Here is a 23,041-nt window from a genome sequence, read left to right as displayed (position 1 = left end):
TCAGGAATAGAGTACCATGTACTGTTCCAAACACTGGAGTACAGCGATGAGCAAAACATAATCCTTGTCCACAGGGAGCTCATATTATAGAGAGGGTAGACAGACTTTAAACAAATATAGTTTTCTTTGGAGAATAAGCAAGAAGGGTTAGAGGGATAGAGAGTGCAGAGAGATAAGGGTTTCTCTTTTATATAGGACGGTCAGGGAAAGCCTCTCTGTTGAGGTGGTATTTGAAGGATGAGAGGGGAAGGTTCAGGCGGATATCTGGAGGAAAATTATTCAAGGCAGAGGTGTAAGCCAGTTCAAAGAGTCAGAGGTGGGGATATGCTTAGCATATTAAAGGGACAAGCTTGGAAGCCAGCGTGACATATAAAATGAAAAAAAGAGGACAAATGATACATAAGAGCAAAGATGTAGTAGTGGTCAGATCACAGATGATCTCATAGGCCAAGTCAGGGACTTTGTCTTTTACTCTGAGTGAAATGAGAAGCTATTGGGAGGTATAGAGTAGAAGAATGACATGATCTGCTTTATATTGTAAATTAATGTTATACTACATGTATAGTTTACATGGTACTAGTGGCCAACTAACAGAGTGAATTAGGGAATGCTATCAAGGAGTCCACGATATTCCCTCTACCCCATGTGGACTCACTGACTTTGCTTTGTTCCACAGACAAAGAATGAACCTCAGATTTTAACAAAACATTGTGGACATTTGCTCTGTAGGTCAGAATGGAATTGGCAAGAAAGTATAATTAGCTCAGCCCATCCCATCTACACTGCACAAAGAAAATAATGAGTACGCTCACTTAACTCAGCTATCAGCAGTGCAGCAAAAACAACTCCCACTGAAGTGAGTCAGGAGCATCTTCATAAACCAAGGCAAGCATATTACGCCCTAAATGATGGCTCAGTGGCCTCAAGGAAATAAAGTACCTTCCTAAGCCCCTAATTTACTACCAGGCTGTGACTCAGGCTCAGGAAAAATCAAATCTATTATTATGTATTCAGAATACAGTGAGCAACTGTGGCTAAATATTGAGAATACTTAAAGAGTGGAGAGTTAATATTGCTAAGAAAACAAATGTGTAGTCTGAAATTATTTTCACTGCTTATGTGTATGTCTGTCTTCCTGTCACTTCCTGTCACACACCCATCTCTTTGCTTTTTTGTTAGAGTTGTACACATAATTTGATGTGCTTGCACAGAGTTAAACATCCCTATTCTAATGGCTTCATACCTGCTAAATTTGTCTACTCCTATTTCCTTCAAATGCTGGAAAATTAGTGAAGTCCCTGGCAACTAAGTATAGTCTGTAGAGCTTACCCCAAAGCTATGAGATTTGAAACTGTTAGTGTTTACTCAGAGTCTTCATACTATCTTTTATTCTGGTCACTTGGCTTATGGTTCCCCTGTTCCTTCCTCCTCCCTACGTTTTTCAGCAAATATCCAGCTTCTGTAAACATTCCTTCAGTAGATCTGAATTGCATAGAGTATAACTTCAGTGACACCAAAGTGTGTTTCGTAGCTTGTTGTTTCTGATGATTGAAGCAATCTTACTGTGCAGAAAGGTGACTTAAAAATGGAGCCGCCTTATACAAAATTACAGCTAGATAAGAGGAATGAATTCTGGTGTTGTGCAGCAGTAAAGGGTGAATATGATTAACTATAATTTATTATATAGTTTCAAAAAGCTAGAAGAGAAGATTTTTGAATGGTCACAACACAAAGAAATGAATGTTTGAGGTGATGGATATGCTAATTATCCTGATATGATCATTACACCTTGTACACATGTATCGAAACATCACTCTGTATCCCATTAATATGTACAATTATTATGTGTAAACTAAAAAGAGAAAGAAAAAATTGAATCTTAATATCTTATATTGGCATAGAATGTACAGTATTGTTTATAGTTCACTATGATTAATTGACTCATATTTGGCTGGTCATAGCATGTACAACTTGTATGTTCTTGTAGGTACTGTCATGGTGGCAACTTGGGTCATTCTGAAGTGTGATTCTGAAAGATCTGGTTTTAGGTTTCAACATAAGCTATTTCAATTTTAATCTATTCCTTGATCTAGGATAATCACATTTTTTTTTTAGAGATTGCTAAGCAATTAGCTGCTGCCACTTCTAATGATAATAGAATACTTAACTATAACATGAATTTACCAAATGAATCCTTTTGGAATGGAATAAATGCTCAAGCAGGTTATTCTAGTAGGAAGAGATTCATGCAAAGTAGAGTTATATCTTGCTTGGCCAGTGTAGACTATAGAACTCAGTTTTGATCTGTCGTCTTCTTGCTGTAAGAATACACTTTAGGATACTTCATGAGTTCAGGCTGAGACCTGGGAAGTGCTCTTTGGACAACTGTCTAGAGAAGGCACATGCTGTTCCAAAAGTGCTAAGCACCATGGTTGTCAGAATCTAGTTTAGGAAAACTAGTGCATGTGATAGGCACTTAAGAATTCTTTGTTGAATTGAATGAGTAAACTCTTCATTAAATGGCATATAGAAAAAGTGGTCTTCATAAGTCAGCCAGAGGTGATACCACACATTCTGCTAAACAACAAACATTATATGAAGATGTTGTTCAGAGGAGTTCTGACTGTCTAGGGAAATCATGCATTGTGATTCTTTACACAAACCACTTTCTTTCTGGAACCAGAACTTATACCTGCTTTACCTAGAGAACAGAATAGAATAGCTAGGCTCATCTGAAAATGTTTTATTTGATATAAACCAGCACACATAATTGAATGTCTTCTTTCCTGAACAACTGGCATTTGAGAGTCAATCAAAGAACAAGTCTATGTCTCCTTTCCCCAGTAGTGAGCTTCAAAGCAGAGCAAATAGATCCATGACAGGGCTGGGGAGGGAAGAATCAGATGTGGAGTGCATGCAACCCTACCCCCAGAGACATAACTTGGGCAGGAGAGGAAAAGAATGTATATCTGGTACACCCTGTCTCCCTTACAGTCATCACCTTTCCATCAACTGTGTTTATTTTAGTTGGAAGTCAGCATTTAACCAGTTCTGCCTGAAGCTTTGTGAGGGAGTTTGATTCTGAGAACTGTGTTCTCAACTGAAGGGCAATATTCTCTTTCTCTTGGGGAAGGAGTGTTGTTTGTATCCTCCTGATGTTGAGGGATATAGTAGCCATCATCATGTAACGACATACCAAGTGTATTTTATCTGAGAGTTTAAAAATTAGAAGCAATCCAATTGCTGATGTGATTCATGAATAGATGATGCAACTTATAATGACTTGGTGATAACAATTTATTGTATACCAATCACGTGCACTCAGAAGAACCTGTGCATGAAATCAATGTGAGCGCTAAGACTAAATGCAAATATATTGTGGACATTTAAAGTTTTAGCCCCCTTGATTATCTTTAAGGTAATATATACAACATATTTGCCAATATAGATTTTTCTTCACCAGCCATCTGGTAAAAATTAGTATGAGATAAATAATTTAGCTTCCTTCTGTTCAGATACAACTTCATTATCCTCTTCCTTGATGCTGTGAAAAGTCTTCAGAAATAATCAATGGTAAAGTGCATTTGCATTCCTGTCAAAGCTGAGCCTGGAGGTTTCTGACATGCTGACTTTTGATTCTTTTTCTCTGCGCTGTGAAAAGCAGAGGTGCCTATTATTATCAAGTGGCCCCAAAGAATTGCGTGGCATAGTGGCAGCCTTGTACAAGTGCACTGCCTGCTAAATCAGTGTGAGGAAGCATGACATGAGACAACTGGGATGTTCGAGAACTGCAAGTCATTTTTCAGGATTTAAAAAAAATAATACTGCAGAACATAAGAAAGAGATTTAGGAGGAATTAGTTACATACTCCTTGTGACCTAATGATTCTCTCTCTACCCACAGAGAATATCTTACCCTTGAAGCACAGTAATTGGTTTGTAGGAGATATTTTTCCATTCATAAGAAAAAAATATCTCCTACTTTTCATCCTGGACTTATTTCTCCAATCTGGCTTGAGTTGAGGAATCTTATGCTAGAGTTGTAGGAGAGCAGGTGCCAGATTGTGGAGGGCCTTGAACGCCCGGCCAGGGAGTTTAGATTTTATCCTGTAGGCAGCAGAGAGCCATTAAAAGATTTTGAGCAGGAGGAATGTAAAAAATAGGACTTGATTTGGATGCACGCTTAGTATAAAAGTGCAATGATAAGATATATTAAGGGAGTGTTACGGTTCTGTTCACAGCATGAATATAACTGTAGGATTCATCTCTACTAGCTGACTAGTTCAGTTTTTATAGCATGCAAATTTTCAGAGTAAGAGGTTGATGGTAAAAGAACAAAGTAAGAATTGATCATGTGAATGTAATTGTAAGGAGGGATTTTTAAATGATCAAGATCACTGGTAACACAGAATAGTAATCATTTTAAAGGGTGACTGTAGAATTATTTGTTATTTTGTTTGAGTTATCTGAAACCACTTCTATGCTATATAATTACCTTAAGTTTTAAGTGCTCCTTGCAGGGATAATTTATGCATTTTGCATTCTCATGCAAATACTTTAACAGTCTACATTGTTGAAAATAGAACTGAACATTACTTCAGATAGGTAATGGTTGTACAAAGCTTATGATGTATTCATCATTTTTATATATTCTCATAGTTTATATTATATTACTGTGTTGTGTTTTCAGCTACAGTGATACTTAGGTAACAAATATTTGAAAATTTAAATTGCGTATTTTGATAAAGAACTGTAATTTGCCAATTTCAAAATTTAATGTCATCAAAATCCTTTTAAAATATTAATATAAAATGTTGCAGTATTCCAGGAAATACAAGGCGAGCCAAATTTAATTTAAGCTACTAGGGGCTCAGTTATGAATTGTAGCTAGATACGTGGCCAAACACTCCTGTGAAGCATTGCATTTTTAGGATTCAGGCTTCACCGCAGTGGTTTCTACAGAGCCATAATATAAGGTGATAATCATAAACAGCATCACAGGCGATGGCATTTTAGTCATAAATAGGAAACCGTTGTCCTGTTCACTGCAACACAGCTACACATCTAAGCATTATATATCCCTTGTGAAAATGCGATTACTTTATGATGGTGACATTCATATTTCAAAGTGTCTTGTTTTAATGAGCTTTCACAGGATTTCTTTGCACTAATCTTGAACTTCTCAAGAGTCCTGGATTTCCTTTTTTTTTTTTTTCCCCAGAGATGGATGTGCATTGAGCATAGGAAAATCTTCAGGAAGAAATATGTTTACTCCTCTATTTGGCTCCTCTATAGATACTAACTTTACAGAAGAACTTTACTTACTTTGGGCAGCCTATCGGATTTCACCCTGAGCTCTGAGCACAGCTGGGAGTTTGGACAGTAAAGAGATGCCTTCTCCAGCAAAGGGGAGACAACTTACTTTCCAGCCTTCCCCACTAAACATTCACGGGTGAGGGTGGTGGATATTTCTCAAAGTCCACAGGTTTATAGAATTGGGGAAAGCAAATGGCCCATTTTTTTTTAACTTTCTGTGTTTTCATTCTCTGTTGTCTTTCTCTGCTTTGTATTTGTTTCGCTCTCTCTCTCATGTATGTATGCATGTGAGTGCACACATACACACACATGAATCTGACTAAATAATTTACGTATCTCCTTATATGTGTTACCTGCATCTGCACCTGAAAAGGCAGAAGCCTAATTTCAGTAAAGGTGCTCTAGGGTCATTTCCTGAATACCTCTAGAGTAGAGTTCACTGGAAATAAAAAACCCAACATGTGCCCAAACTCAGTTGTGAATATTTTTGCAATAGAAGAGTGAAGTTTTCATGCCATGATCTAGGAGAATGTTAAGTGGACAGATTTATATAAGATAAATGGAATGCTGCTGCCCATTGTAATGGAAAAAGAAGTGGCCTAGGGGATAGGCTGCCTGGCTTGGCTTCTGCTCTGTGTCAGACCTCTTCCTACCCTCTGGAACTCAGGATCAGTTGGAGCTCCTGGATCTTCAGTGTCTTGCAGCCCCAGAAACATCACATGCCAGTACCAGCTACCGTAAACAGATCCCAGCTTCCTCTAGAAGGAGCTGCTTCCCTGCACTGGATTAGTTCTCCAGCAGAAAGTGTTAATGCCAGGTTCCAGTGTATTAGCATCTCTGGTTTCATTTCTTTGACTCTAAAACAAGCTCTTTAGAGAATTTTTTAAAAGTCTACCAAAAGCCATTATAATCATTACTTTTGTTATCATTACTTTTGTTAAACTGTCCCTTGCCTGTCACTTGAATGCCATAACTATTCAAGCAGTTGTGGAAAACTTTAAATGTAGGCACTGCTTAAAGTACTGTTATATTTTTCATTATTGTTATTAGTAACCTACATTATGAAAGCAGAACTAGTAAAACAGTGGTTTGGAACAAAAGAAGTGAGATAATAACATTGTAGTTTTGTAGCATAGTAATTAAAGTGAGATGTGTAAATGTCATCTGGCCTATTAATATGGAATTATTTCACAAATCCCTTTATTATCATGTGGTCTCACTGATACACATTATAGTAATTCCAGTATTAGATTCTTAGAATATTTTAAGCCCTAAATCAAAGGCTCATGAATTGTCATCCTTGAAAAGGAATCACTACTGTAAGCATTTCTCACACATACAATTAATGTGTAGCACTAGCCCCTCACAGAAATGGAAAGGTGCTTTTCTTCTCTGTTTTTATTGACAATCACCAGTTTTTATTCCAATTTCAAGTTGCAGGGTGGGGAGAATACTACGTTTTCTTATATATCACGCAAATGGAAAGTTAAAGGAAGGGAAGGGATCGGGTAGTTGTTGAGCATTTCCACTTAGGCTGACTGCTTCCCCATGCCTTCTGTGATCTTCTCTATGAAGCACATGATGCTGTCCCCATCTTGCAGATGCAGGATCAGAAAACACATGAATCGTCTACCGTCAGAAAACTGGGAAGTGGAAGAGGCAACTTTGAGCTGAGCTCTTCAAAAGGGCCAGGGCACACAAATAGGAGGGAGGGCTGAGCCTTCAGCAAACGTTGAAGTTGCACATTTAGAAGGGAGTTGACATTACAGCTATTGTCTACCCAGTGACTACTCTGTGGGTGAAAAGGTGCACTTGCAATTGAGTTTATTTTAAAAATGACTTGTTAAGGGCACCGTTGCTGTGATTTTCTCACCTGTGAGGTGGGAGGAACTCTCCTCTCAGGCCAGAGGGAAGTAATTACTGAGAGGTGCCTTCAAGAGTAAAGCAGATTGTTATATATTACAAAGGGGGCTGTCACGGTGCCTGGGACACAGTAGGCTTTCATTAAATCCTAGATTAGAATTAATTCTATTTGGGTCTCAAATGAATAAATTGGCTCCCTCCATTCAGATTTGTGACAAATGACTGCCACTAGCATCCTCTCATGTAGCTCCTTTCAAGGGGCTGATGAGTAGAAATGCACTCCTCATAAAAAGGATTCCTCTCTTTAGCACTTGTTATCCTCAGCAGTCATTTGCAGATGTAATGTGATGCAGCAGTTTAATAGTCCTCTGCAGCACTATTCTCATCCATTCAAATCCTTGGTTTATAGATGAGGCCTTTGCACCTTGCCCTGTGACACCAGCTTTTATGTTTTGCAGCAGAAAGAATGCATTGGTGACTTCCATTTGAGCGGTTGCTGTTGTCTAGCATTACTTTCCTACTTGTTCAAGAAAGTCTCCTTTCAAAGTTTTTTTTTTAATTTTATTATTATTATACTTTAAGTTTTAGGGTACATGTGCACAATGTGCAGGTTTGTTACATATGTATACATGTGCCATGTTGGTGTGCTGCACCCATTAACTCGTCATTTAGCATTAGGTATATCTCCTAATGCTATCCCTCCCCCCTCCCCCCACCACAAGAAGCAGACTCCTAATTACTGTGACACTTTTCTTCAGAGACACACCCTACCAAATGTAACAGAGCTGCTATCCAATGTGTGTCAGAAGTATGATTCTCAAAAATTCCTGGCCAGGTGCAGTGGCTCACGCCTGTAATCCCGGCACTTTGGGAGGCCAAGGCAGGCGGATCACCTGAGGTCAGGAGTTCGGGACCAGCCCAGCCAAAATGGTAAAACCCCGCCTCTACTAAAAAAATACAAAAATTAGCCAGGCGTGGTGGCCCTTGCCTGTAATCCCAGCTACTTGAGAGGCTGAGGCAGGAGAATCCCTTGAACCCGGGAGGTGGAGGTTGCAGCGAGCCAAGATCATGCCATTGTACTCTAGCCTGGGCAACAGAACGAGACTCCGTCTCAAAAAAGAAAAGAAAAGAAAAAAAAAAATCCTGAGGTACAAGAATATAATATGCACCCACCTTGGTATCATTTTATTTTTAATAGGCCTTGCCAGAGCTTTTCAATTCATCTAGGAGGAAAGGACCTTTGTCTTGTGCATGACAGTTGGTTGGATCTCTGTGAAAATTTTTCAGAGCTCCTAAGCTTTGAATTTGTAGTCAAGTGCTTGCAACAGCTATTTAAAAAGACACAACCTACTAAGCTTGTTCGCCTGATAACATGTACTTCAGAACTCATATTCTTGCAGCTGGATTTAGATCCCACTCTGAAGTCAGTACAGAGAAGAGGACTGCCACAAATTAGAAAGCTTCATAGTAGCAGAGACTATGTATCCGATAGGCACAAATTAAGTCCAGAGAATGGCTAAAAGACTAGAAGGTTTATTTTTAGAAATCATATCTGATACTTGATTCACCTTTCAAAACACATAGATCAACCCTGCCATGAATAAACCAATATACTGAATTAATACACATAATAAGCAGGTTAATAGGGGGTTTTTCAGGGGGTTATTCACCTTAGAGAAGTGAAAAAAAAAATTCCACAGATTTCTGTGAAACAGTGAGATGCCCTAATAAGTTTTAAAATATACAGCAGTTCACACAGTCTCTCTAGAACATATTTTATGTAAAATGAATTACGCCCCCTGCCACCTAATTGGATTGCCTAAACAATCTGTATTCTTCTGCAAGGTTAAGGTCAGACTAACACAGTCTTGGGCCAGTCACACAGTCTTGAAGACATATGGCCTATCTCTCTTCTTTGTCACGAGTCTCAACAAGCTACTTCCATGTCAAAATGTATTTGCTGACCAGGCTAGAAGGAGAGTGAGGCGTTTGGATCATGTAATTTTTATATCATGACAAAAACAACCCGTCTTAGCCTCTGGAAGGGATGTATTGTATTTGTTTGCTCTCATTCTTTAACTTCTAGCTTATTTCAGTGTGTTTTATAAAACATTGTTTTGGAAGAATGGAGAGCCTGGATAATCCATTGTATGACATTGCTTTACAGAAATATATGAAAATCCAGAACAATTCAGTATAGAGGACTAAATGAACTCCAGGGCTGAAATATGGTCATATCTGAGTCCTAGTTCTGTTTTCAACAGGCCATTGGTTGACAGGTTCCTGAATATTTTTCTTATTTTTGTTTGTGAAGAACTAAGGAAAAAAAGCAACACTGTGCTGACATATTTTGTGGGGTCAACATAAGGTAAATTAAAATACCTATGAAATATCTAGGAATATACAAAGTCTTGGTAAAGAATTCAGTGTAACCATATGAGGAAAAATAGTCCCAATGTGCATACTCTTAATTCCAATTTGCATTTCTTTAGAAATGGTTGCTAATTAACATGTGTATTTTTAAGTCATTTTGTGGCATGGTATTTCATGAAGCCCTTTCTAAGCACTGCATTTCTTTAGTGCTATGGCTTGGATTACTGCAGCCATTTCAGCCTATTGCAGACAGAAATGAAAAATGAAAGGAGGCAAAACAGTTCTCTGAGAACCAAGCTTGGAGGAGAGTGCTGAACACAAAGTGTAATTCATGTACAGCCATAATTTTTGACAGAATTTATATTCTTCCATGTTAATAAAACACATATAGCCAGGCCCTTTTTTTGTAAATTGATTCCATAGTGAAAAAGAATCTTGAAAAGTGGATTTATTTTTTTGGCCTTGATTTCTGGGCCTATATTATCAGAAGCAATCCCACATTTCATGTTTATGGAGCTTTACAATATTCAGAGCTTCTTTCACCCTAGATCATCTCATTGCATCCTCATACAACAACCAGTAAGATCAGCAGAACTGGTAGATTTTTTTCACCATTTGACAAAAATCAGTCTAATAGAATTTAATTGAAACACTTAACTATTTGCAGACAAAAAGACCAGAAGTATAAGGTTCTTGCCTATGTCAGGATTATTAGGAATTTATTTTTGCTTAATTATTGTTTTGCTTTTGTTATTCTCTATTCTCTTCCTCCTTTTCTCCCTCCTCCTTGCTTCCCTCCCTCACTCTCTCCCCCTTTTCTCCATACCTCCCCTCCTTCCCCTTTCTCTCATCCTTTCCAGTTTTAAAATTGAATTTACCTCTAGGCCACTTTCCTCCTTTGATCGCCTACTTTTTCTGCCCTCACAGGCAAGTTTCTGACTTGCCTGTATCTACTTTAAAATAGTCGTCTGTTCATTGGAAAATGTAGTGCCACATTTAACCGTTTTTTGGATTTATACAAGGGAGCTTCCAAAATTTCTTCATATATTCTGTTTTTAATTTATTTGTTTCACTAGGTATGTATTGATAATTTACTGTATGCCAGACCTTATGTTAGGAGCTGCCCTCAAGTATCTAATAGTCCAGTAGATATCTGAGTGAGCAATCCATATTCTGTTTATCGTGAATTAATAATTTTGCTTAGCTACAGTGCACTGGGTGAGTATTGATTCCCTCTTCCTCAATCTCTCCCTTCCCATGCTTTGATCTCAGTAATAATGAAGTTCATTCACATCAAATATACCCTGGAAGAGAACATCAAAGCCCTAAATATAATAATTAGTCCTGGATTTTGAAATCACTGGTGGAGGGGAAGCCTGTATAGAGAATACAGGTAGTTACATTGTCACCCCTATGGGCATGATTTATGTTTTAAGATTCTGTTGTTTCAAGTTTTTTAACAGAGTTGAAAATCTAATTTTAATCTGCATATTAATTTCATTAGGCTGGGAAATAATTGATGCACACAAGTCAAACCTGCTTAAATAACCTAACTTTTAATCTGGAAAATTAATTATCATCAGATCATGGCTCAGAACTAGAAGAGTGACCCTTGCTATTGGCAGTAATTGTTCAATTAATTGGATGGTCAGGCTACTGAAAATGTGACTGGAAGAGAGGAGAAGAAGAGAGAGGTGGGAATGTAGAAGGAAAAGGTAGATTAGTTAAAATAGGTTTATAAAACCTACTGAATAGAGGAAACTGTGTTTCTAGGTTCATTATGAAACATTCTTTAAATGCCTACTCATAATATCTATCAACTGTTTTTCTGTGTTCTATGCTTCTTGCTTTAAAAAATGTTACATGTGAATTAAACAAAATATATTGAGACACATTAATCTATACCAGGATGTGTGCACTTGGCAACATTGCCATCACAGGCTTTGTTCGCCAGGCTGAGGACTTACTGTTCCCATTTTATGTATGGACAACTTCAGTACACTCTGTTGTTCTCTCTAGATCCAAGGGAATCAGTGCAGCCCATGTAAAAAAAAAAATATGTTTTTGAGAGAAATGTGTTAAAGGGAAACATTTACAGTCTGCATGGCAATCCTCAAAGCCTCCCATCCTGCTGAGATATGGACTCACATGAAACAGTGCCACCCTATCAGTTGCACTATAGCTGAAAATACAAGAGTAGGGTGAAAAAAAAGTATGAAAAACCTGTTATTAAGGCCTGTGTTTGCCAAATTACTTATTTTAATCAGGAAGGCATTTAGTCTTGGTGTGTATCTTTTGGTATTGGAGATGTGTTTAAGACGCTGAAACAACATAAATGTTATACAGATATTTTAGCTCTCATCATTTTGGTATGGCTACTGAAGATATAGCTACACACCATCTGCTGACTGACATGGTCCTTACTTGGCTCAATTCAGGGAAGCCATCATCACAGCCCACTCTTCTATTAATCTGGCTCCAGCTCCGGGAGGCCAAAGAGATACTACACTCTGTCCATACTTTGCCCTCGGTGCCAGGGGCAAGCCAGGCCACTATTGCTTCTTCTGACTGTAACAGAGAATAGCACTTTATATTGCTCCCAAGCCTTTGTTCAAGGGAAAAAATGTTTTCTGGCATACCCTTGGGTCTCGCGGTTATTTGCATATATTCAACATAACTGGTTGCACTAATGCATTCTTCACTTGCCTCTCACAGTCTGTGTGGAGGTCTTAATATGCCCTGAGAAGGGCAGCTGATCATTAACATCTGTGGCTGTAACAATTCCCCAATATGTTATATGGATGTGATGTTTAGAGTTCAAATGTTTTATTCTTGTCAGTGATATTTCAACCTCCAAAGAATTATTTCCTCCTTAATCACGTGAGTACGTTGGTAAAAAGGAGTATTAGATTCTGCTCCTGGATCCACCTATTCTCTGAATGTAGATTCCTCATTCCTTATCCAAAATATTGTCATTATACTATAATGATACTAACTGATACGAATTTTTTTTTTTTAATTGAGATGGAGTCTCGCTCTGTCGCCCAGGCTGGAGTGCAGTGGTGCAATCTCGGCTCACTGCAACCTCTGCCTCCCGGGTTCAAGCCATTCTCCTGCCTCAGCCTCCTGAGTAGCTGGGACTACAGGTGCCCACCACCATGCCCGGCTAATTTTTTTTATATTTTTAGTAGAGACAGGGTTTCACCGTGTTAGTCAGGATGCTCTTGATCTCCTGACCTCATGATTCGCCCACCTCAGCCTCCCAAAGTGCTGGGATTACAGGCATGAGCCACCATGAATTTCTTAAATAAAAGGTTCAGTATTCACTGAGAAGAAACAAACATTGAATTGCAAGAGAAATAGACAGGATTATACAGAGGAAAGATATTAGAGACAGATTATTTCATTAACTAAAAAGTTGTTATTTTTCTGAAAAAACATAGATATGCAAAACATATATTTCTTTTAAGAGAAATCAACACATAAAAGGTTATAAGACTTAAAGCATCTTTTATTTTGTACTCATGTCAAGTAATTTCTCAGTGACTATGCAGGGAATGCATGACATCTTTTTAACTCATTCATGCATTCATGACAATAGCAGACATTTATCTAGTGCCTGTTAAATCCAGAACACAGTGATTGCTGCCTTTATTTAGTGCCTCTCATGTGTCAAGACCGCTATGGTACCTTCTTCCAGTGCACTAGTGAGCATCTCCAGATCAGTCAAAGTAGGTTGGTTCCTTGGCATACATCTACTTAGTCTCCTCTGAACAGGGATTTCGTGGGTTGGACAAATCCAATTTCTATTATTCATACGAATCACTGCAGAGACATAGGGTTGAAACTGTATCCTTTTGGTGGACCTGCCTGTGTTGGGTGGGATGCTCACATTTTTCCACATTTGATAAAAATCAAGCCTGTTCTGCCTACTCAACACTGGATAAAATGACAGTGTCATACACAGAGAACAGAACACTCCTTTGGTTGCTTCAACATTCTTTTTTTGGCCTCATTTTTCTCCCTCTCTACTGAGTTTTTGAGTCCAAATTTAGTGGTGATGACTAAGAAATTGCCAGGATGTGACAGAGCATTTAGTTCATTGAGTCCTTCCTTGCCATTTTTCAATAGTTGTAACAATTGCCAAGATTTTCTCCTGATGTTGTAGGTGCCATGTTATTCTTAACAGATACTAAATTACACTTGCAGAATCTGTCCATGCAGTGACAGCCTCATTTTACATACAGCTGATTTCATGATATGGTATTAAGGAAATTCCCTGTAGACTTTTTACTAGTTGATAATTCTGAGTCCTAGAATTTCCAATATTTAAATCGGAATCTCTGAAATTCAAATTATATAAACAATAATCAAGTGGTCTGCCATGTGCTAACGTGTCATTTTTGTTGGGGGAAGGTAGATTGGGGAAAAAAATAAGACAAGTTCCCTACCATCTGGAGCTAATCATACCGTTGTATGAGTCACAGGGCCATGCTAGAGATGTAGATAGAGTTTATGGGAGCACAGATAACAGGTGTAATCAGTTCTGATTAGGAGAGATTATATGTGATTCTAGAAACAGTCATATCTGAGCTAGGCCTTGGAGGATTAGAGGAAAGCCAGTAGGTAGAGAAACAAAGGAATGGCATTCTAAGCAAAGGAAATGAATGGCATCAGTAAAGCACAAAGGCACACATGGTTCTGTGGTGAATGACACTGGAAGATGACGCTGGAAGGCATGGTAGTGACTGAATTGTGGAGAATTTTTAAATGTTACATCAAGTTGTTTGTTGTTTTTACTATAGGCAAGGTGAAATCATCAAAATTTCCCAAGGAAGGGAACTTTGCTTTAGGAAAGCAAACCTGCCAGCTGAAGAGAAGAAACCAGTTAGGATGTTATGACAGCAGTCCAGTGAAGAGGTAATAAGGCGCAAAGTAGAGCAGTGGCATTGGGAATGGAAGGTGAAGGTCATGGATCATGGACTAGAGGGCACAGGAATGAAATGAAAGGCCCTCTGAAGTGTTAAGTGAGCAACTGCCAGGATGGTGGATTCCAATTACTAAGACAGGGAACACAGGAAAAGTAGAGGAAATGTGGCTCTGTGCTTCAATTATTATTCTTCCCTGTTTTCTGTATTGAAAAGCTCGGCTAAAATGATACCCTCTCTGTGAATCCCTCTCTAGTCCCTCAGTCAGAATTAAGTCTGGCTTTTTCTGTTTTCATACAGTACCTCCTGTAAGCCTCCCTTTCTTTCCTTATGGTAGCACACATTATATCTATGACATTTGTGTACATGCTTGATGCCTACAAATACATGATAAGCTGTCTGAGGCCACATATTACTTACCTATGAATATTTAGCACCAACTAACTACATAATGGATCCATAGAAAATGTGCATTAAATGAATGAATGAATGCTGCTATCACACAAGACATTAAATGCAGCCCATTTTTGGAACCTGACTTAGAATATGCAACGATCCCATCTCACCATTCTGGAGTCAGCCATACATTGTTTATGTGGCTAATTGGTATCATTTGCCTTGATCATATGCATTTTTCACCAATTTATTTTCAAATGGTTTGATTCTTTATGAAAGGAAAATCCATTCTCCAATGATGATTTTTTTCCGTACAGTGATTTAATTCCCAAAGAATTTCAGCAACGTTCTATGTACTTGTCCTCATCACTAAAGGAGATGTGGAGACTTCTAGTCAAATTTCTTGGTACTTTCTTGGCTTTCTCTATGTTGAGAAATCCTACAAAGAGGAGTTTTCACAGCCCATAAATAGAACATTTTGGTTCCTAACATGTGACAGTTGCCTTAGAAGTACATTGCTTCTTGAGCTAGGTTGAATTTGTGTGAATCCTCTGAAGATCTATCGAGTGTGCCCCTAGGTTGAAATAACCCCAAAAGATACTTCAGTTCTTGCATTCTGGGAGCCAGATTGGGAAGATGGGGGGAGATTAGGCAGATTACTGTGTGAAACACTGTTTGTAGAATCCCAGAAAAAAAGGAAAGGAAATTGCTTGAGTGCTTAAATTTCAGAGAAAAGCTGCCTTGCCTGAGGAATATATCTCTCTTTGCTGAAGTGACTGAGAGGGCTTCAGATGTTGCTGCTCAGCTAGTGTGTATTGCTTAAAATGGTATCCAATATGAAAATAAAGGAAGGTAGAACCATGGAGACATTGTTTTTAAAAGACTAGTGCCCCAGAAAGCTTGCAATATTTGTTTGTATACATGTTTTTGGTGATAGTACCAAGTGTTTTTCCTGATAACATCTCAGCAAATTAGCAAAAATCTGACAGTTTAATTGGTGCCTCTATGACATGTAGCTCAGTAAGCATTTTCCTAATAATCTTCCACTCCAAGTAGGCCCTTTGCTACTCTATGGATTACTTATAGATTCAAATCTACTATTCATTTCATTTAGCTTAGAAATTATCATTTTTAATGGCTGTTTATTGTACACATAGACACGTGTACACTCAAACACACAAAAGGTTTTTTGTTGTTGTTGGTTTTTTTTTTGTTTGTTTCCTTGAAATGGTCTATTGAGGGCAGGAGCCCTTCATTTGAAAAATCCAGTCTAAAGTAAAAATGGCCAACTGCATGACAGAAAATCATATTCCTGAGTTCAAAGTCCACTGGGCTGCTCTATCATGTATGCTAGTAAAATTGCTATAAATTCCTTGCTTTTGTATTGATTTGCATGTAAATGTTACTGTAAGGCAAGGATGGGGTGAGGGGGGAATTTTTCTTTCTGTCTCAAGTCAAGGTCCAATGATCCAAAAAAAATCAATTTGGTTTACCTAAAAGTAAAAGGTAGGCTTTCTTTGTAGCATTCTTTTAGAAATATAGGTAGAAAGCATTGTAACACAGATTTCAGCCTGAGGCAATTGACAACCATAGTGTATAATAATTCAAGAATCCATGAAAATTAAGTACAAGAACCGAATGTTTATTTTCTCATATTGAACCCTGAAGGGAATAAAGCTCCATGTGTCGTTTTTATGCTTGTCTTTTCAATCCTTGGCCCTTGTAGTTGTCCAATATATTTCACTTATGTGGCTTGTTCTAATGTTCCGATTACCTATTACAAAGAGAGCTAATCATTGATCAATAGCACTTTCACTTATGACTTTTTCTAAAGCATCATGTTATAGTCTGATGGTTTCCAATGATGATAGTTTATACTATTAAAATGAGAGCACCAGTCACACAAGCTTTTACAAAGTATGTCTTAATCTCCTAAAAGGCAATACCGCATGATTCTACAGGAACTTCATAGCTATAAACACTGAACTTTTGTTTATTTACTTTTGTTGCAGGAACTTTTCACACCTGAGTGCAAATTCAAAGAATCAGTGTTTGAAAATTATTACGTGACATATTCATCAATGATATACCGTCAGCAGCAGTCAGGCCGAGGGTGGTATCTGGGTCTGAACAAAGAAGGAGAGATCATGAAAGGCAACCATGTGAAGAAGAACAAGCCTGCAGCTCATTTTCTGCCCAAACCACTGAAAGGTAAATTTGATATTGTGGGAACTATGGATTATGCTACTAAATATTTATTTATTAAATTTCAATAGTTTTGGGGGTACAGGTGGTTTTTGGTTACATAGACAAGCTCTTTAGTGGTGATTTCTGAAATTTTGGTGCACTCATCACCCAAACAGTATACACTGTACCCAGTATGTAGTGTTTTATCCCTCACCCCACTCCCAACCTTCCCCCCAACCAAGTTCCCAAAGTCCATTATATCATGCTTATGCTTTATGTCTTCATAGCTTAGCTCCCACTTAAGTGAGAACATACAATATTTGGCTTTCCATTCCTGAGTTACCTCACTTCGAATAATGGCCTCCAGCCCCATCCAAGTTGCTGCAAAAGACATCATATCATTCCTTTTTATGGCTGAGTAGTATTCCATGGTGTATATATACCACATTTTTTTATCCACTCGTTGATTGATGGGCACTTAAGTTGGTTCCATATTTTTGCAATTGTGAATTGTGCTGCTATAAACATACCTGTGCAATTGTTTTTTTCATATGATGACTTATTTTCCTTTCAGTAGCTAACCAGGAGTGAGATTGCTGGATCCAATGCCACTTTTAGTTCTTTAAGGATTCTCCATACTGTTTTCCATAGTGGTTGTACTAATTTACATTCTCACCAGCATTGTAAAAGTGTTCCCTTTCACCACATCCATGCCAACATCTGTTGTTGTTTGACATTTTAATTATAGCCATTCTTGCAGCAGTAAGGTGGTATCTCATTGTGGTTTTAATTTGCATTTCCCTGATGATTAGTGATGTTGAACATTTAGAAATAGTAATTTAAAGTAGTCCTTAATAATACTTTTGAAAATGAAACAGTTGTTCCACATTAAGACATTTATTTTAAAAACTTACATTTTGTAACACTCAAAAACATTTGCTCTCCTGATTTGAATTTTTCCATAGTGCATGTACATACAGTGACACTTTACTTATGTGGAAGTAACTTACATGCTAACTCAGGACAGCCAAGACCCCCAAATTATGCTAAAATATTGCCTGGGCAGAAACATAGCTGTTAAAAATGTGTGTACACGGCTGGGCACGGTGGCTCACGCCTGTAATCCCAGCACTTTGGGAGGCTGAGACGGGCGGATCACGAGGTCCGGAGAATGGCGTGAACCTGGGAGGCGGAGCTTACAGTAAGCCGAGATCGCGCCACTTTACTCCAGCCTGGGCGACAGAGCGAGACTCCGTCTCAGAAAACAAAACAAAACAAAAAAATGTGTGTACACTTAACACTTACCAGAGAGCTCCTTGGGTCCTCTCTAAGGGCCCAACATATTATTTCAGCAAATTTTGCTTATAGTTTTCCCATCATTATTAGCAGATTAATAGCAAATTAGAAAGGGTAAGGGACAAGAATAGGTTATGGAAGATAGGGATATAAGAAATAGTGAGATATGGTAGAGAAGAGACAGAAAATGCAGGCAAAGCAGAGGAAGACTTCAAAGAGATTACTAGCCTGTTAGAGTAGGGGTTTAGAGTAGAGGCAGACACTGTGCAATTCAAATAAGCATAGCACTGTGGTTTACAGCACATTTTTTGGAGCCAGACTACCTAGATTCAAGGCCCAACTTCACTTTTTACTAACTGGGTGGTCTTGAACAGGTTATTTACCTGTGTATGCCTCAAGTTCATCTGTATAATATGGATAAGAGTACTTATAAGATTCTCATAGGGATTAAATGGGATAATGCATGCAAATAACTTAGAGTAGTATCTAATGTTATAAGTGTTCCATAACTATAAGCTATTATGTTTATTTATAGCACAATAATAAACTTTACCATTTACTGTACCAAGAATTATCCAATACTTAGACTCTTAAAGTGTTTCATTTTAAGGTATGATAGAAATCAGTGTTTTAAAATATTTTAAATTTTAATATTTGCATTGCACAGTATGCTATAGATCATATTTAAACTTCTAAGAGGTTTATTAAATGCGTTTTTTATTAATCCTCTCTTACATAACCATATGTGATTGAAGTTAGGCATTAAAATTCTTTACACACTACTACACCAAGGCTAGATTTTTGCTTAATCTGAACCTGTCCACTCTCTACTTAGTCCTTGAAAGCAGTGTTTCTCATGCCTGGCTTAAGGCACAGAAGCCTAGTAACCAAAAGAAAAGTTGAGGACCAGTGTCGTATGCCCATTTTTTAAATGTATTTTTTTCTCTTTTTCCTTTTCTGAATTTAATTTATAATTGACATAAAAAATTGTATATATTTATTATGAACAAGATATTTTGAAATATGTATACATTGTGGAATAGCTAAATCAAGCTAATTAACATATGCATTACCTCACATACTTATCATTTAGGTGTGTAGAATAGAACACTTAAAAACTATTAGAAATTTTCACAATTGGTATGCCCATTTGAAGGCCATTACAAAGGTGTAAACCATCTTTGTGTGCTTTTCAGTGGCCATGTACAAGGAGCCATCACTGCACGATCTCACGGAGTTCTCCCGATCTGGAAGTGGGACCCCAACCAAGAGCAGAAGTGTCTCTGGCGTGCTGAACGGAGGCAAATCCATGAGCCACAATGAATCAACGTAGCCAGTGAGGGCAAAAGAAGGGCTCTGTAACAGAACCTTACCTCCAGGTGCTGTTGAATTCTTGTAGCAGTCCTTCACCCAAAAGTTCAAATTTGTCAGTGACATTTACCAAACAAACAGGCAGAGTTCACTATTCTATCTGCCATTAGACCTTCTTATCATCCATACTAAAGCCCCATTATTTAGATTGAGCTTGTGCAAAACAATGCCAAGCATTTTAGTGAACTAAACCTGGGAGAAGGACTGCTAAATTTTCTCATGATCTCACCTATACTTTGGGGATGATAATCCAAAAATATTTCACAGCACTAATGCTGATCAAAATTTGCTCTCCTACCAAGAAAATGTAAAAGACCACAATTGTTCTTCAAAAACAAACAAAACAAAACATAACAAAATTAACTGCTTAAATGTTTTGTCGGGGCAAACAAAATTATGTGAACTGTGTTGTTTTCTTGGCTTGATGTTTTCTATCTACGCTTGATTCACATGTACTCTCTTCTTTGGCATAGTGCAACTTTATGATTTCTGAAATTCAATGGTTCTATTGACTTTTTGTGTCACTTAATCCAAATCAACCAAATTCAGGGTTGAATCTGAATTGGCTTCTCAGGCTCAAGGTAACAGTGTTCTTGTGGTTTTACCAATTGTTTTTCTTTTTTTTTTTTTTTTAGATTTGTGGTATTCTGGTCAAGTTATTGTGCTGTACTTTGTGCGTAGAAATTGAGTTGTATTGTCAACCCCAGTCAGTAAAGATAACTTCAAAAAATTATCCTCAAGTGTAGATTTCTCTTAATTCCATTTGTGTATCATGTTAAACTATTGTTGTGGCTTCTTGTGTAAAGACAGGAACTGTGGAACTGTGATGTTGTCTTTTGTGTTGTTAAAATAAGAAATGTCTTATCTGTATATGTATGAGTCCTCCTGTCATCGTATTTGGCACATGAATATTGTATACAAGGAATTGTTAAGACTGGTTTTCCCTCAACAACATATATTATACTTGCTACTGGAAAAGTGTTTAAGACTTAGCTAGGTTTCCATTTAGATCTTCATATCTGTTGCATGGAAGAAAGTTGGGTTCTTGGCATAGAGTTGCATGATATGTAAGATTTTGTGCATTAATAATTGTTAAAAAATCTGTGTTCCAAAAGTGGACATAGCATGTACAGGCAGTTTTCTGTCCTGTGCACAAAAAGTTTAAAAAAGTTGTTTAATATTTGTTGTTGTATACCCAAATACGCACCGAATAAACTCTTTATATTCATTCAAAGAATAATCTTCCAACATGTATTTATTGAGCGTCCATTATGTGCCAGTAACTGAAGTAGCAACTGGAAGTAAACATTGTATAATGTAGATAAGGTCACTGTCCTCAGATAATCTACAGTCTAGAGATTCATATTAACATGAACACTTTAAAGTGTGTTTATTTTACTAGTTACTGTACTTGGACTTCAGATTGGTACAGAGGAATTCACATTCCCATTCAGTAGTCAAATTATACAAATGAGACCTTTGTGCTAGTATTTTCTCTGTCACTCACAGTGTCATTTCCCCTCTCTGTTGCTTATTTCTCTCCTCTCTAGAGGGAATCCCAGGACTAGATATCTAGTGTCCTTTCTACCTTTGAGAACTGAAGGAAAATGTAAATTTTTTTTAATGTTGATGACTTTTCTCTAGCTCCCCAAAGCTGCATTGTCTGGCAATGAACACTTTGAGAACAGTCAATACAGATGGTCTCTGACTTACAGTAGTTCAACTTACATGTTTTGGGGGGCTTTACAGTGGTACAGAAGCAATAGCCATTTAGTAGAACTCATATTTTAAGTGCCCATACAACCATTTTGCTTTTTATTTCCAGTATGGTATTCAATAAATGACATGAGATATTCAACACTTTATTACAAAATATGCTTTGTAGTACATGATTTTGTCCAACTGTAAGCTAATATAAGCGTTCTAAGTACATTTAAAGTAGGCTAGGCTAAGCTATGATGTTTGCTAGGTTAGGTGTATTAAATGCATTTTCAACTTAAGACGGGTTTATTGGTATATGACCCCATTGTAAGTGAAGGATCATCTGTATGTGGAGGGAAGAATTGTGAAATACATAACACGTAATTGACTAGTGCTTTTCAGAGCATCTGCAAATAAAATTACTGTGGCCCCAAACAGCCTGCTTTTGCAAAGAGGGGAGACTCCTCATTTCTAAGATGTTTGGACCAGATTCAGCATGAGCTCCTATCCCTGCCCACCCCAGCCAAGTCTAGTCACCTTGTGATTTCATGAGCTAAGTCCTCCTCATCCTGCTTCATCCTGCCTGAGCTCTAAACACACCTACATGAGGTAAGCCCACCTGCCTATCTTGGATGCAGGATCCTTTCTACCATGTTTTAAAAATGAGGAGACTCTCACTCAACCACCTCTCCCTATTAACTCTTACTAATTTTCAATCAGTAGGGAAAAGTAGTGCATTGTCTCCCTCTTTCTCTAAGAACTTTAAAGTTTGGTCACTGACTACTTCAGTTGCTGATCTTGCTTTTTCTGTTGTTCAGAAATACTGTAGGTCTGCTGGTAATAAGCAAATTAGCACTATGTGGGTCTCAGGGATGCCTGCATTAATAGGATGGAGTCAAAATGCCCAGGAAGAATCCTTTACCCCCAGCATTCTTTTTGAGCTGCCTTAAAGTTGTTTTAAACAGACAGTGGTGTTAAAATAAATTAATAAGTAAATGAATAGTTCTCAAACCTTCCTACAAGTGATGATATCAATACTTTCACACATCTTCATTACACACACACATACACACACACCCTTTCCCACCCCATCCCCTCATGCACATCCTTTAGTAGCAGTCCTCCTGGCAGAAAATATTAGTCCTGCCACATAACTGATGAAAGAAAAAAAAGACTCTTTAGTCAAATAGTTGTGGGAAACACTTCAAATACTATTGGGTCTCAGTTATTAGCTCACATCAGAATCACCTGGAAGGCTTGTACCACTCAGATCACTGGACTTCACCTTCAGAGTTTCTGATTGAGTGAGTCTTGTGTGGGCCCAAAACTTGGCATTTCTAACAAGTTTCCAGGTGATGCTGAGGCTGTTGATCCTTGGGACTTTGAGAACCACTGGTATTAGTTCATTCTCATGCTGCTATATAGATACTACCTGAGACTGGGTAATTTATAAAGGAAAGAGGTTTAATTGACTTGAAGTTCTGCATGGCTGTTACAATCATGGCAGAAGATGGGGAAGCAAGGACCTTTTTCACATGGCAGCAGGAGAGAGAATGGGAAAGCGCCACTTATCAATCAGATTTAGTGAGAACTTCCTCACTATATGAGACA

At 37.9% G+C, this 23,041-nt stretch overlaps 1 protein-coding gene across 4 annotated transcripts in view; it reads left to right on the top strand.

Moving 5' to 3' along the window:
* The window catches only part of FGF13 (fibroblast growth factor 13), a 576,558-nt gene extending 555,592 nt beyond the window's left edge, over window positions 1-20,966 (top strand). For all 4 annotated transcript variants that reach the window (XM_003272580.4, XM_003272582.4, XM_012499163.2 and 1 more), the window contains 2 exons: window positions 16,888-17,086; window positions 19,555-20,966. In XM_003272580.4, the coding sequence (XP_003272628.1) occupies window positions 16,888-17,086; window positions 19,555-19,691 (336 nt within the window). In that variant the 3' untranslated portion in view covers window positions 19,692-20,966. The remainder of the gene's footprint in view (window positions 1-16,887; window positions 17,087-19,554) is intronic.
* Window positions 20,967-23,041: the final 2,075 nt, after the last annotated feature.

Source organism: Nomascus leucogenys, chromosome X (genome assembly GCF_006542625.1).
Source record: "Nomascus leucogenys isolate Asia chromosome X, Asia_NLE_v1, whole genome shotgun sequence".
NCBI lineage: Eukaryota > Metazoa > Chordata > Mammalia > Primates > Hylobatidae > Nomascus > Nomascus leucogenys.
Note: the sequence above shows the minus strand (reverse complement) of the source record. Positions and strands in the feature narration are given on the sequence as shown.